Source organism: Oryzias melastigma, linkage group LG16 (assembly GCF_002922805.2).
Source record: "Oryzias melastigma strain HK-1 linkage group LG16, ASM292280v2, whole genome shotgun sequence".
Lineage (NCBI taxonomy): Eukaryota > Metazoa > Chordata > Actinopteri > Beloniformes > Adrianichthyidae > Oryzias > Oryzias melastigma.
In genome coordinates this window covers 11,082,584-11,098,027 of record NC_050527.1, presented here as the reverse complement: position 1 = coordinate 11,098,027, position 15,444 = coordinate 11,082,584, and the positions used below count along the sequence as shown (strand labels likewise).

The following is a 15,444-nucleotide window of genomic DNA, read 5'->3' as shown; positions in this document are numbered from 1 at the left end:
TAAAATCCCCAAATGCATGCTTTATAAGCTTCACATTAAAAAGGTTCAATTTTAAAATTAAAGCTTTTATTGTAAAAAGTAACAAATATGAAAAACTAGAACAATAATATGAAGAACAATAAAAAAATGTGGATAACAAAATAACTTCATTAAATAAATCAATAAGGTTGAAGATAACACTATATAAATAAGTTACTTAAAAATCAATATTCAATATTTAAAATATATAAAATAACTTTGTGACATTTTTTGAAGTTAATTACACTCCTTTTACACAGGCCTTTGTGATCAGGATCAAGAAATGTATTTTTGATCCAAACATTTCAAAAACATTCATCTCTGATGAGAATTGTGTTAGTGTTTTAACATGTTTTTGTGGCATTTTAATCACAGTGAAGGAATAATATGTAAAACATATTTATCCAGGATTAAAACTGTATTTCTGAGAATTCACTTATTCAAGTAGCTGTGAATTAGGAGTAGATGAAAAATTGGAAGAAGCTTGTAGCTGTGATGTACAGCAGAGGCCACAAGCTCTCTGCTTTGCTCCTTCCCGATGCATCCGTTTATAGACGACTAGATCCATGTACGACTTTGTTTTCCCTGTCTGAGCTCATCTGGCTCACAACTATACGGCTGGATTATTTAAATAGTGTTCACCATTATTGTTGTACTTGCAAGATAGGTTGATGTGAGGGGTTGTAAACTAGCAGGATATTGTGTGAACAGAAGTATGTCGGGTCAACACATTTCTCTCCCAAGTCGTCACATATTGATGTTTGGTCAGTTTTTGACGTTTTGGGTGTCCTCAACTCGTCGTTTTTTGACGTGCTGGCTCTTTGTAAAATCAAGGGTCTGCAGCCCTCGGGAAGCGGTACCACATGCGAACTGGTCCTCAGGACACAGCTGGTACCGGTACCCTAATTCTAACCTGGCACTAAACGCAATACCAGATGCAGTACCGGACCTGACCCAGTACCAGACATGATCCGGGCCAGAACATTGTACTTAAACTTGTTGTTTTTTGACGGGTCCCAACTTCTGGGCCACAAACCGGAACCAGTCCAGTAGAGAGACGCAGAGTGCACCGGTACCCTGACCCAATACTGGTATCCTAACCCGGTACTTGTACCTCTCCGCCCCAGAACTGCACCGGATCCGGTTTGCGGCCCGAAGGTTGGGACCTATCAAAAAACAAGTTAGTTTCACCCAAAATGTCAACTTTTGACGCGGAGACCTTCTTAGCCAAACCTCAATAGGTGACCAGTTGGGAATTACAATGTGTTGGTCGGGAAGCAAGGGCAGGCTTACTTGGCACCAACAGTTACAACTACAACTCAGAGGCTAATTTATTATAAACTACTGCTCTGCAGAAACTATATCCTTCAAATCAAAACTGTTTTTTTTTTTTTATTTTGGCAACAAAAATAACACAATCATAATTAAAAGTACTGGGAGCAATTTTACAATGAAAGATGATCCAGTGGGACTTTAACTATCGCAATAAAGCATATTCCTTAATGTAAAAAAGCTTAATTAAAACTTTCCATGATGAAAATGTTCTAATAAATGACAGATATCTGTCAGAAATGTCTGTCTGCAGCCTCTGAGTGATGCATTCAGAGATGAACTGCTGACTGACTGTGGTCTCAGCTCCAGCAGAGGCTGCAGGCTCAGACTCTCAGGAGATATATGAAAAAATCATTTTTTTTCCCTGTGCAAGACAAGAGTAACGTATCTTTATGCGGTATTGTGTCATGTCAGATGAGCACAAGTGTGCAAAACAGTTACATACATGGCTCCCCCTCCCCTGCAGACCTCCTGTCAGTCAGTTCAGTCCCCCAGCCTCTGTATTCCCCTGAAGGCTTTATACAACTGCATCACATCGCCTGCAGCTGTTGTACCCTGCTTCCCCCTCTGGTTAACATGAAGCAGACTTTACAAACCACAATGAAAGCCTCCCAGGAAAACAAGTTGCCACTCAAAGTGATTTTCACTTTCACCCTTGATACAGCTCTGCGTCTCACATCCTAAAATAGTCCCGCTACTGCTGTGATTAGAAAAGGTAGCTGTTGAATGTGCTATTCAATGGGGGGATATTTTTACTGACTTATCTGTGCATGTTTGCCTGTGTTCATTTTCATCAGTTGATCCTGAAGAGCTGACGCTGTCGGGTTCATTAGAGGCCATTGAAGGGCAGGAGGTGGTTCTGAGCTGCTACGCCGCCTCGAGTAATCCTCCTGTCGACATTCGCTGGTGGTTGGGCTACAAGGAGCTCAACAACACCGTTTTCATTCGGGAAGAGGTGGGCCTGCACAATGCACGAGTTGTACAAACACGAAATCCATCTATATGAGCTGCTACAAAGGTGGTACAGTGTGCTGTGCAGCATCTCTGGTGACAACTCCAATTAGTCTGAGCCTCACAAGCCTTTGTTCATCTTCCTCGTAAATAATAAGCAAAAAGTACAGCTGTTGGAGAAGATGTCTCATTCTAGTACAGCTTCCTTTAGAAAAAAATATATTTAAATGCCTCCCACTGGTTTAAAAGAATGCTCTAGATGAAGTTTGACCTCATATGAGCATTTACAGATGAAAGCAAACAGTATGACCATGAGCGGCCCCCTGAATGAGCCTGCTGCAGCAAATGAGTCAGCCGACTCCAAAAAGAGGTTTTTTTTTTCTGCAGCTCCTCTCTCGTCTTTTGTGTATGTTAATAAGATCAAAGTGAATAAAAGCTGACACAGAGGATGAGTATTATTAAACAAGCTCTTTATTCATCTGGCAGCAGCATTTTCATTTGATCTTACTGAGGGCACTCAGTGGGCTGGATGTGAGCCTTAATGCATGTGAAAACAGCGTGAGTTTAACGAAGACTGCCGCTCCTGTTCGCCGTCTTTGTTAGTCTTTCTGACTGTGGCTTTTACCATAATCACCGCAATAATGACTTTAATAAACAAATGTGCTGCATAGGCATGACCACTATCAGGCAGGTGCAAACTGACACTGTGCTCAATTTATAACACGGCGCAAAGCAGGAGAGTCAAATGAATATGCTTATTTATCCCAGGCCGTGCACAACATCAGTTATTACAGCAGCTAATTTGCCATCTGCATTCACCAAGACGGCGCAGTGAGGTGTGTTTTTCCCCAGATTTTGTTCCTTTTGTGTCTGCCAAACAACCGAAGATGAGCGTCCAAACCTATCTGTGCCCACGCTGAAGTGTCTGTCTGCAGGGAGACAACGGGGGGATGACGACCGTGTCCAATGTGACCCACCGGTTCTCCCGGGAGGACAACGGACTGATGCTCAACTGTGAAGCTTTCAACAAAGGCACACGCTTCTCCAAAATTGAAGCTGCTAAAATCAGTGTCTACTGTAAGAAAGATCCCTTTTTAGTGCTTTATTTCTACCCAAATTTTTAAACACATTTGGATGCACTTCTATGCATAAATTTCAGTTGCAATTTCAACTCTTATTATTAACAAAAGCAACCTGTCCTGTCAAATAATGATGATAAAAGCTGCATAAATCTGCTCATGTTCCTGCTAAATAAACATAAATAAATAAAAAAATGAATTTTTACTTGAGCTGAGTTATCAGATCATTTCATACTTTGGTGTTTGAGGATTTAGTAACATTGAGGCAAACATTAAAAAAAAGCTGACATTTTTTTCGCAGATGACACCATAACAACAACACAGCAGATAAAAGCCTCGCGACACATGCAACATAGTGCATTATGTATTAGGCTGGCAAAACAAAATCTATAAACCCACTTTGGAGTATTTTAACATTTCAGTGAGTAAAGTAGGGCAGAAAAAGCAATTTTTAAGTTTAGTGAAAGTTTATTTGTAAAATTACACAAAATAAGGTTTTAAGGAAAACATGCCAAATTGTCCCTAAAATAAGCCAATTTCATACATTTAGCTTCCTGTTCCATAAAAGATAATGCAATAATTGTATTTATAAAACATAGAAAAAGTTTTTTCATTTTATTTTAGCAAATAAGAACTGTTTCTACTACTCTACATTTACTATCCATGCTTCTCCGACAGATCCCCCTCAAAAAGTGTGGCTTGACGCTCCAGCTCAAGATGTTCCCCTTCACGCAGGCACTAAAGTCACTCTCATCTGTCATTCTACCGGAGGAAATCCCACCGCAACCTTGACTTGGCTCAAGGTGAGACTGCTGTAAAATTCTGGGTGCGAAGAGAATCTGCCTTCCTACTTAGTATCACTCACTCCTGTTCTAGAATGGAAAGGCGGTTGCCCACGCACCCAAGCAGACATCCTCTGACATGGCTGTAGCCAGAGAGCTACACCTGGTCCTAACAGCAAGTGACAACATGGCCACCTACCGCTGTGATGCCACAAACAAGGCAAAGAAGACCATCTCTGCACACACTAAGCTGCTAGTATACTGTGAGTAGCACTGAAGCTCAACAACTTACATTCAAATCAATCTTTATTCCCATTGTAGTCAGCTGAAAAAAGGTGTATTAACTTCAATTTGATACAAACTCAGTGGTGCTGAAATGTAAGCAGACGATTTAATCTGTTTCGTACTGATGTAGCCAGAATTTGATTTTGCAGTCACAGCAGTGAGCATGAAGATCACAGCGCAGCAAGAGGTGCTTCGCCAGGGTGAGGTGCTAACACTGGAGTGCCTGGCTGAAAGCAGTAACCCAACAGCAAACATCTTCTGGAGCGTGGGCGCAGTCAGGTTTGGCGTGACATCGAGCACAAAGCATCAGGCAAAAACAGGACAACAACAACCAAAAAAAACAACAAAATGTCATTTGAAAGGGAAGTCGGGGAATGATAAAGAACTGTCCTAAATAGATGATTTTGTGACAAGTACATTACATGGTTAAAATTAAACGGAACCAAATCCTGTTAAATCTGTCAGTGTTCCAGTTTGACACTTCAACATGAAATCCCCTCATAAATGGATTTATTGGTTGTGGTGTGTTTTCTAGGTTCCAGAAAGCTGAGCAGACACACAGCAAGGATGAGTCTGGTGCTGTCACCGTCAACAGCACTCTATTGCTGAATCTGACTTCACAGCACCACAAACAGAATGTGATTTGCCAGGCCTACAACCCCGTGTTAGAGGAAGGGGCTAACACATACTACCAACTCAACGTGCTCCGTAAGTGCGATCTAAAGTTCACTTTTGTTCATCTCAGGGTCATTTATTATTTTTTTATTATTTCGAAGTGACCGAGATACATGGCAAGACATAATTTTAAGTGAGGCACAAAGACATGACCAGCAGCTGAGATGAAAACTGCTCTACCCGTGTTTGTGCAGCATGTGCATGTGCGTGTTTTGTTTACAGGGAACCTTTGTTGTGATTTGTGGGTCTGTTGAGCTCTGCGGCACTGTGTCCTAATTGTGCATTTGCTTTGCTGCATGGCCATGTTTGCCTTTGATGCCATTTCACAGGCAGCAGCCAGCCTCTGCTTCAAAGCTTGGTGCTGTGTTTGAGCATGAAGGAATGTCACTGTGTGTTTGCGCAGATCTGCCGTTGGACAACAGTACTGTCATTCGTGGTTTTAATGCCTGTCCCTCTCCCTCCCACTCCGCCTTACTCCCCTGTTGTCTAAGTATGTGAAGTTGGTTGGATCTGAAATTATTGGTGGGATGTCAAGTTTCTATTGGTTTGACTCTCATTACTGTCTCTTTGTGATTTCTTGCTCAACATGTTCTGTGGGTTTTTCTTTCCCCTCTTGTTGGTTCTCATCACTCCTGTGTATCTGCTTGTTTCGTGTGTATTTTTGTTCTCATTCCAACATACCTTACCTGGATGGATGTGTGTGCGTTTTCTGTGTCAGACCCGCCAGAATTCAGCTCTGCTCAGCCAGCACAGATCCAGGTGGAGGAGGATGAGATGGCAACGATCCCACTGCTGGTTTCAGCAAACCCAGAGGTGGTCTCTTGTGTTTGGCTGCATCGCAGGGAGACGCTGGTCAAAGGTGATCCAGCGCTGTGTGATGGCTCTATAAACCAGGTTCTAGATGAGCTGAGCCAGCAAGTCAGCACTCAGCTCTGCCATTCAGGGCCTGAATAAAACATGGCAGGTTAGCTAGTGTGGGACCCTGCCAAATGTGATTCTCATTACAGCTCTAATGTATGCAGCCTAAATTAGGATTGCTGTCTGCCTAAATACAACACAACGGCTCTGAACCTGGCTTCTCCTTAATGGCAGTGTCATCAGGGCCCCCACTGCAATTTTGTGTTGACTCTGCTAGTTCCTTTAGGCAGACGACAAAAATACTTATATTTTAGAGTGAAAATGAATTTAAATTTAAACAAGTATGTGTCATTTTAGGTGGGGTGATTTAGAAAGTGTCTCTCACGCAGTCTATTGTTGGCTTGACTTGGGAATCCAGCCAGGGCAATCAATAATGCAGGATTAGATGTCACTCCGAGACCAGTGGCCAGAGGACAAGCAGTTGATGAGCATGTAATGAATACTTAATTTACTATTGGTTTGCATGTGTGTCTGCGTGGCTTTCTGTGCAGGGGATAATCTGCACCACCACTGGTTGGAGGACGGCTCTCTGGAGATTAGGAATGCGACGAGGAGAGATGCTGGACTGTACACCATCAAGTGTGAAAATGAAGAAGGTGTCAGCCAAACTGCTATCACCTTGGACGTTCTTTGTAAGACCCTCCACACAAAGAACAGATTATTTAGTCTAGTTTCCACTTAGCGGTCCAGTCTGGTACGGTATGATCCAGTACGGTGTTTTGAGTGTTTCCATGATAAAACAGACCCATTAAAGCGAACTGACCCGTACCTCTTGAGGGCCCCATTCATTGGAGGTCCAGAAAAATGCAATGTAACGGTTTGGGGCGGAGCCGCTGTAGCCATCTGTTGATTGGTAGAAAGTGATGATGACATTAGAGAGCACCAATATAGCGCTAAATTAGCGTTTCCGTTTTCCTGTGGTATTTTTCTTTGCCGCCCGAAATCTTCTATTAAACAACATAAAATTCCTGTTATACACAATATACAAAAAATAAGATGAGCTGCTGGATGACCTCCATTGTTGTTGCTACCCCATCGTACCCCATCGTACCTTACTGGATCATTCAGTGGAAACGAGGATTTTGTTTCCATTGGAAACCAGATGCTTTTTGTTATGATTAGTGATCACAGCGTTCTAAGTACAAAAGAAAACAAAAAGGACAAAAAGTTTAAATGGGCGAGGAAGACATAATAATAACCCAATGTTGTCAAGTTTCTGTAGGTTTTAAGAAGGTCTGGTTTTGAAACTCCTCCAAACTGTCCGGTATCAACCTAAAGCTTATATAAACAACCGTCCTGTGATGTGCGTTATCGAACACTCTAAAATGGCATTGAATGCACTTTTAGCATATGTTGTCCATACTAGATTGTCTCTACCCGATACTAGAACATGCATTCACAATCGGAAGAGGCTTGGTAACAATTTTGAAAGCGGTTCAAATCTTGAGAATCATGATCCAGGTGTCATAGAATTTCGGCTGGGCACAAACCACGAATACAAATTTATTAGTTTCTCCATCATGATCAATTTTTAAACGGTTGGTACTTCCTGTAAAGGACACTATCTATATGTCTCTACCAAATCTGAGTCTCTGATTGGGCAAAGTTTAAATGGTTGAACTTTAGACGAGCGTACAGTGGTACATTGAGCATGGAAATGGACTTAAAAACTTCTGTAGCAAGAACGTTAGAGTTTTGAACACGAAAATCCGTAACGCACATAAACACGTTTACATAGACTTTTCATTGGAAGTGGTAAAGTGTAAACATAGCATAAGAGATTGACTTTCAACTCCTCCAAACTCGTCGTTATTAGGCCCTTTATGCAAGGGCATCCACTTCTTCTGCTGCCTCGGGCCCAGCCTGAAGCTCCAGGCCCCTGCTGCCTCAATACTGATGATTTAATAATGTCATTGCAGAAAATGTAGGTCTGCCTGATTCACCAAAGCCCTTGGTACACGCCTAATGGGTTCTGCCATCCTGAAATGACTGTGCTTGACAGTTGTAGATATTCATTATGTATGGGGGATTGTAGTAGCTTTTATATGTGGCACTGTTGCCCACTTAACAATGTCGGCCTTGGTTAGGAGACCAACATGAGTGGATTCTGCTAACCCAGAGGTCTGTGTCTTGCCACTGTTCCCCGTCACTGTTCTTTAGGAGTGAACATAGGTCCAGACAAGTCGGCGCTAATGGCCTTACTGTTGCATGTACACGGCACCCACGGGGAGTGTAAAAAGCATGTGAAATGAAGGCAGAAAGTGGAGCCCTGCCGACTGGGAGAAGAGTTAAGTTGATGAATAGACGGATAAAGAGGGAAACAAGGCAGCGGCCAATTGGTCACTCTGCCAAAACCAAAATGTAAAGGGCTTCACGGGTCACATGCCCAATTTTCAATTAGGCTGCAGAAGTGCCACGGCTCCAATATATAGGGAAGTTAATAGTTTTTGTCTTTCATGCAAGGAGACCAATTGCAAAGGGGTTATAGACACTGTCAAAGGCAAGCAAGTTCAAGAGCAATTATATTGTAGCAAGCAACATGCCTTTTTAATGGATGACTTGGATCAGGCTGACATTAGTCCTGCTTTAGCCTTGACCCCCTTTTTCTCTTCTCAGATGCTTGTGGTGTCACTGCAGAGAAAGATCCGGTGTTTGTTAACTTGGGGGGAATAGCAGACCTGATATGTGTGGCAGATGCCAACCCCATTATATCTGCCATGTTCTCATGGAAATGGCTGGTGAGAGCCACACACACACAGAAAGACAGGAAAATTCATCCCCCTAAATTATATTTCCTTTATCTGCCTTTCTTCGTATTATCTTCCCTCTTCTTATCATTTATCATTGGCCTTTATAAATGCACAGATGCCATTTTTCACTGGCTCTAACTATCCTTCCACCCCACCTCCTCTTGCTTCACACTCGGCCCAAATCCAGAAAAATAGCTTTCATTACGGCTGCGTGACTAAAGGGCACATTCGTCAATGTGGCGTGGTCTCTGTATCTACGGATGCTTTCTGCATTCGAGCCCACCTCCCAGCTGAAGAAAGTGTTCTGCTTCTTACCTGCATCACCCCCTCCTCTCTTTGTTTGTCCTGTTGCTCTCTGGCTATTCTAGTCTCTTTCCTCACAGGTTCTTCCTCTGAAAACACACAACCCATCCAAGTGCTCACTGTCGTACAAACTGTCTTGCCCTCACTAAGCAAGACAGGTAGGAAGCATCCTACAGCAGGAAGGGGAGCGGGTATTGAGGGATAGTGGCTGTCTTCTGTTTATTTCCCCTCGCTTTGTCTTCCACAGGGAGAGGAGGAGGTGGAGATGGGAGAGGAGACACAGGAAGACGAATCAAGCCTTCTGACCATCAGTAATGTGACTCGGGCTCATGCTGGTCTATACCAGTGTACAGCTAATAATGGCATTGGACTCTCTGCTAGTGTAAATGTGCAGCTGGTTGTGCAATGTGAGTGTTCATTTTTACTGTCAGGAGTACAAAATCAATTCCCAAGTGTGTTAGGATTTGCTTCGTGACATTCGTCTTTCCTGATACATGTAGTCTCCATAACAATCATCTTTTGCATAGTCAAACCAGAGCTTCAGAAAGGACCCCAGTGGAGGAAAGTAGCAAGCAGAGGGGATGGAACTACCTCGGCTGAGTTGGTGTGCCGGGCAGAGGGTATTCCTCGCATCGACTTCTCTTGGGAAAAAAAAGGGGTCCTTCTGGATTTGGCAAACCCCAGGTCAGAAAGAATTCTAACTTTGTCGTCACCTTTTGTCTTAAAGTCTTCTCTCACATAGCTTTAGAAAAGACTTCATGTGTCCAATATGGCATACATGATTTTCACTGTTTCTTTCTTCCTACTCAGTGCTCTCCCTTTTCTCTTTGTGCATGTGTGTGTGCTCCTGCTGCAGGTATGAGGAGAAAACCGTGAGGGAGGGCTCCTTCCACACCAGCACGCTGCGAGTAGTAAACGTGAGCGCCGTGTTGGACTACGCCGTCTTCAGTTGCTATGCTCGCAACTCACTAGGGGAAGACAAGGTGGACATCCAGCTTGTCAGCACAAGTACAGTATCCGCATACATTTCTATCCTTTTTGTGTTTGTGTACGGGTGTCTCCATGCGACTGGGAGGCGGTCCTTTGTTGGTATTCTGTAAAAAACCTGGCAGCCCCCAAGAATACTCACTTTTCATGAGCTGGAAAAAGAAACCCGTCTACTTCACTAAAGTATGATTTTTTTCTTTGAGATCATCTTGTGCCTCTTTAAAAGGAACTCTCATTATCACGATCTAATCCAGCACTAAAAAAGTATTATTGAAATGTGTTTTTGACACATTATCTGTAACAACACATAAGAGAAGCAGGCAAATGAGTTACAGAAAGTACACCAGGATGAAACAGAAATAGAAAACTGTCTACCTGCCTTTGTTTCTTGTGTTTGTCTGCACAACAGTCCAGTTTTTGTTGGTGTATTTTTGCCCTCTAGTGGACGAAACTTCTCAAAAACTGTTTTATTATTAGAGCTAAACTGTCAGCTTTTGAGTTACAACTCAAAAAAGATTTCAATCACTTTCTTAGTGATGAAAGGCTAAATTTCAAAACATTTTAAAGGTAATACCATCTGTCTCCCCTTGTTTAAATATCATACAATCTTGTCAGTGGCGACGCAAAAGCTTGTACAAACAGGATTCTGTAGACAGCAAATATTCAGCCCTGTGAGTGAACTTTCTCCGTTGTTCTACCTCCGTCTTATCATCTAGCCCGTGGTGCTATTTTCAGTTTCTCCTCAGATAATTCCACATTGATACGCTCGACTCTCATGCCACGCTCAGACTTTTCTTCCTTCCAGCTACCAACTGCATCTGCACATTGAAGGAGCACTACAAGCAAGCGAGCTCAGCTCTCAGCAAATGCCAGCAGCCATCAGTGGACACATTTAATATTTATCATAAAAACCGTAAAACACAATCCGATATTGGCCCTGTTTCTCTCCCCTCATCATTTCATCTAGCTGTAAAAAAAATCCTAATCCCAGGCAGTAATAATATATTTAAATGCTCCCATAACATTTTGAAGCCCAAAGCAGAATCCTTTATTTATTTACTTATTTTTACCACAATGCTATTTTTTTCTTTTTTCTTTCTTTTTTTTGCATTACAGGAAGACAAAATCCAAAAGCAACTGACCTCTTTGCCCTAAAATCTTATGAGCTGAGCTGAAAGTTGGGAATTGTTGACAAACTGGGCCGGGCCCGGAGCCATACATGAGTTCAGCATCCCCTTCCTACGTGGTTATCCTCCACTTTCTCTCCCCTTTTTTCTCCCTGACTGAGCTCTTTCAGCCCAAATCCCTTTTTAGCTCCAAAACATGCAAAATAATCCACTTTCCCTTCACTACCTTCCAGTGTTTTCTTTTTATCAAATTGAAGGTTTGGAGAACTTGCTATGATCATTATTCTTAATGTTGAAACTGTTGTAATAAAGAGGCAATCTTTCATTACTGAACAGCACATGGATAAATTTAGAAAATTCTGCACCTTTGTTCTTGAAGGTACCATCCAAAGCCCTCCTTTGGTGATGAATCATGAGTCAAAATCAAAAGAAATGAATTTTTGAAAGTCTTCTGAAGTAAGCTGTGATTAAAAGTATAAAAAGTGTTTAGGGAGGAAAAAAATGAAAGTAGAACCTCGAAGACTTCCTAACAACTTTTGACCATGCTGATCCCATCTTCTCTCTGGTTTATTATCTCTCATCATTTTTCATTGTTTGTGATCAGCCGGTATAATTAAGTCCAAAATATTTCTAGCTTATTGTATCCTCAGAAGTATTTAGCCATATCCTGAAATTACACTTTGAAAACTCCATAAATCCACTGACAAATCAAGCATTTTTAGTAGTTAATGATTTTTTTTACTTCTCTTTGGTACTTTGATCTCAGAAAAAAAGGTTTCTTCACACAATTTTACTATCAAAATAAAAGTATTTATCACCTTTTTGAAAAAAAAAAACATGTTGAAATACGAGCATTGTATTTTTCCAGTCTGAAATTGCTCCCTGATAAAGAGGAAAGCCGAGGAGGGGAACACAACCCTATAATCAGATGTAGATCTTCATTTCTCTGCATCTAAAGCCCTTTCAAATAGCTTCCTGTTGAGTAAAGGGATTCAAGCATCTGAGAACATGCCGATCATCTCTTCTTTCATCCTCAGATCACCCGGACCCTCCCTCAATGTTTCGTCACGTCAGCAGCAGCCATGACTCTGTCACTCTGGAGTGGATTCCCGGCTTCAATGGTGGTTCGCAACAGAAATTCCGAATAAGGTAAAAAAAACAGTTTAAAAAAAAAAAAACACCTTTCATGAGGAGGAAGCTTCACATGGCCTCTCGGTTGACAGATACCAATGGGATCAATCTCTCAGCTTCCAGTATGTGGATGTTTTCCCACTAGATGCGACAACTTTCACCGTCACTGGTCTGCAGCCTGTCACCAGCTACAACTTCTCCATTAATGCCCTCAATGCAATAGGAGAGAGTGACTATGCTGACAACAATGCAATACTGACCATCACCACCATGGGTCAGTTTGGAGCAACCTGAGCTTCAGATCCAAATAAGCGCATATTACAATCATCTATAAGTCAATGAGACATAAACAGAAGTGTTTTTTATTTCCCCTCCATGTTTCTTGATGACAGACAGACCAGGATCAGAAGAGGACAGTCCGCCTGAGGTACCACAGAGTGAGTCTTTTATTGTGAAAGCAGCTTGGTGATTTCCATCTGCAGAACATTAGCTGTCTGTGATTGAAGCACGTTAGTATTAGCAATAACCATGGCTGCTTACATGTAATTTTTTTTGTTTCCTCAAGTCAATCATTTAAACCAACATGAGGCTAATGGTTTCATCATCTTCAATTTCTTCATTTCTAATAGTTGAGTTGATGTTTCTAATGTTTGATCAAACCAGGTCCGAGTGAACTGCCCACCTACATGACTGCAATCTTCACATTTGTCATTGGAGTTGTGCTGGCGCTAAACTTACTGGGGTGCTTCTTGGGACTGCGGTGGAAAAGGAAATGTGAACAGAGAAGTAATCATTGGATTTTTTCTTTTTAATAATCAGCTTAACACATCATCTTTGTTTCTTCTTTTTCTCTCTTTTCTCCTTCTTATCTTGTAGGTTTCTATCTGTTTCCATCATGACTCATTAAAAGGTGTCACTTCCTGTATATTTAATCCCATTTGCCTGCTGTATGTCCTTGCTCCAGCTCTATTTTCGTCTTCTAACCTTTTCTTTAACTCTTTTCTTCTTTTCTTAAGTACATTTCCTTCTTCTCCATTTTTACATGCAAATTTCTTCTGCAGCTCATTTGTGTTTTGTCCGCTCCCTATAGTTCTCCGACACACTCCAGAGCTTCTTCTCCTCTCCAGGTCCACAACATTTAGCCTTTTCTCCTTCTCTTTGTGTGCTCCTGGCAGGGGCAGGAGGGGGCAGCGTGGTAGATGGACAGAAGAGTGAACTGGATGGGTAAGATAAGGTTCAGCTCAGTCAAACTAATTAAGACACGCACCATGAACCCATCCCGGGAAGTCTGAGATCTTTTCCGGTGACTGATCCCGAGACAGCAAAAAGTCAGAATAGGGAAAAGAAGAAGTCAGTCAATCTGTATTTATATACAGTCATCAACCTTGAGCAGTCATTTTTATCCATTATGTAGAAGCTACACAATGCATTTTAATAAAAGCTGAATGTTAGCACAAAATCGATTTTGAAAGTGCTGAGTTGTTTGTATTTCTCTTGATTCACGCTGGGAACTATATTTACCTGAGCAACCATTAAGCTGACAGAATATGATTTCTCCTCGCAGGTCAAGTCAATCAAGCGTGAGAAACTCGAATAAGTACGAGAGCGGAGAAAAGATCAACACCGCTGCTCAGCGCACCCTCCTCATCGACTCTGGATCTGAAACGGAGAGCCACGTCTATGAGAGCTGCACAACGGTAACAAAAGGGAGAGGGGAGACAAACGGGGCACTTGAAAAAAAATGCAGACACGGTGAGGGATGAGTAAACAGATGATGGAAGGAAAGAGGTTAGTCGAGGGTGAGGGGATCCGACAGAAGAGGAAGTCTGGAATTCGGACGTAATAAGGAAAATGGATAGATAAACTAATGAAACCTTTAGGGGAGCACAGAGACGGAACATTGATCAATACTTCACAATTAGCATTGAAAATACGCATCGATCTGGTTGGAATTATCATTTTGTACTTTAAAAAAGGCCAACGAGCGTTTGAACCCTGAAGAAAACTGTTTAGGAAGGTAAAAGAAAACAGATAGCACTGTGCTGTCAGAGCATAATGAATCCCCAGAGGAACACTTTCCCTCAACATTAATTTAACTCTAAAAAATGTCGCTGTTGTGTGTAAATTCAACTGGAAACCACTTTTATCTTTACATACAGGTGTGGGAGGAATCTATTACAGAACCTCTGAGATATTTCTGTGTAGCACAAAGTACAGTAAATAGTGGCTAACACTTCTTATCGGTGCAGTATTCCATTTCTCAAGGTCGGCGAGAAAATAATTTGGTTGATCCACCCATCTGAGAGTTCACGGTTGTCCCTTCTATTCCTCAAAGACGCGGGAGCATGTGGAATAGCCATTTGGAGGGTATGAGGTAAAAGCCAATTTGATGTTATCTTCTCTGTTTCACAATTTTCAGGAAGACTCCCATTATTATTATCATCCTACCGAGTACAGGCCGACTCTCCGTCCCCTCCCGGAGGAAAGACGTGGCCTCGGTGAGACCCAATTATTTGTGTGAGAAAACAACGGTAAACACATTTATCACTTAACGATGCATTCATCCCTGTTTATGTTTTGTCCAGGTGTCCACCATGTCGCCCACCTTCCTGTGAACCCTGACAGCCATGTGTATGAGGATGTCACGGAGGCGGGAGTGTACCGGGACACAGTGGCCCCGGCCCTCCCTTTCCCTAACCACGAATTGACTCAACAGAGGAGTGACTGGAGGTCAATGACCTACCGTCAGGTCTGTTAAAGCCTCACCTGCAGCTTTAATCATTCATTTCACGACTAAAGTGAAAAAAAGAAAAGATTCCATCATATTGTGAAATAACTGAAATGCTTAATGTGTCTGTTGATAGGGTTTCAGTAGAGCGGGGCCGTCCGTGGATGTTCAGGCCCAGAGCGATCTACCGTTTGAACTGCGAGGAGAATTAGTCTAAAGAGAGAAAATGTGATCAAACACCATCATCAATGGTCATTAAATGTAAAGTTGTATTACAGCTAGACCTTTTCTTTCTGTTTAATTATTTTTATTTACATTTTTGTACACTGTTATACTAAGGATAGTCTGGAAAATACTGTTAGGATTAAAAAAAGCATC

The 15,444-nt window shown here is 41.9% G+C and overlaps 1 protein-coding gene across 1 annotated transcript in view; it reads left to right on the top strand.

Annotated features, from left to right (window-relative positions):
• The window catches only part of nphs1 (NPHS1 adhesion molecule, nephrin), a 41,275-nt gene extending 25,831 nt beyond the window's left edge, over positions 1-15,444 (top strand). The window contains exons 9-29 of the mRNA XM_024267639.2: positions 2,148-2,305; positions 3,237-3,378; positions 4,059-4,183; positions 4,257-4,425; positions 4,597-4,726; positions 4,983-5,155; positions 5,841-5,981; positions 6,532-6,672; positions 8,657-8,778; positions 9,341-9,500; positions 9,621-9,777; positions 9,950-10,101; positions 12,245-12,356; positions 12,431-12,612; positions 12,731-12,775; positions 13,002-13,124; positions 13,514-13,562; positions 13,903-14,035; positions 14,758-14,836; positions 14,924-15,087; positions 15,203-15,444. Coding sequence (XP_024123407.1) covers positions 2,148-2,305; positions 3,237-3,378; positions 4,059-4,183; positions 4,257-4,425; positions 4,597-4,726; positions 4,983-5,155; positions 5,841-5,981; positions 6,532-6,672; positions 8,657-8,778; positions 9,341-9,500; positions 9,621-9,777; positions 9,950-10,101; positions 12,245-12,356; positions 12,431-12,612; positions 12,731-12,775; positions 13,002-13,124; positions 13,514-13,562; positions 13,903-14,035; positions 14,758-14,836; positions 14,924-15,087; positions 15,203-15,283 — 2,738 coding nt within the window. The 3' untranslated portion in view covers positions 15,284-15,444. The remainder of the gene's footprint in view (positions 1-2,147; positions 2,306-3,236; positions 3,379-4,058; positions 4,184-4,256; positions 4,426-4,596; positions 4,727-4,982; positions 5,156-5,840; positions 5,982-6,531; positions 6,673-8,656; positions 8,779-9,340; positions 9,501-9,620; positions 9,778-9,949; positions 10,102-12,244; positions 12,357-12,430; positions 12,613-12,730; positions 12,776-13,001; positions 13,125-13,513; positions 13,563-13,902; positions 14,036-14,757; positions 14,837-14,923; positions 15,088-15,202) is intronic.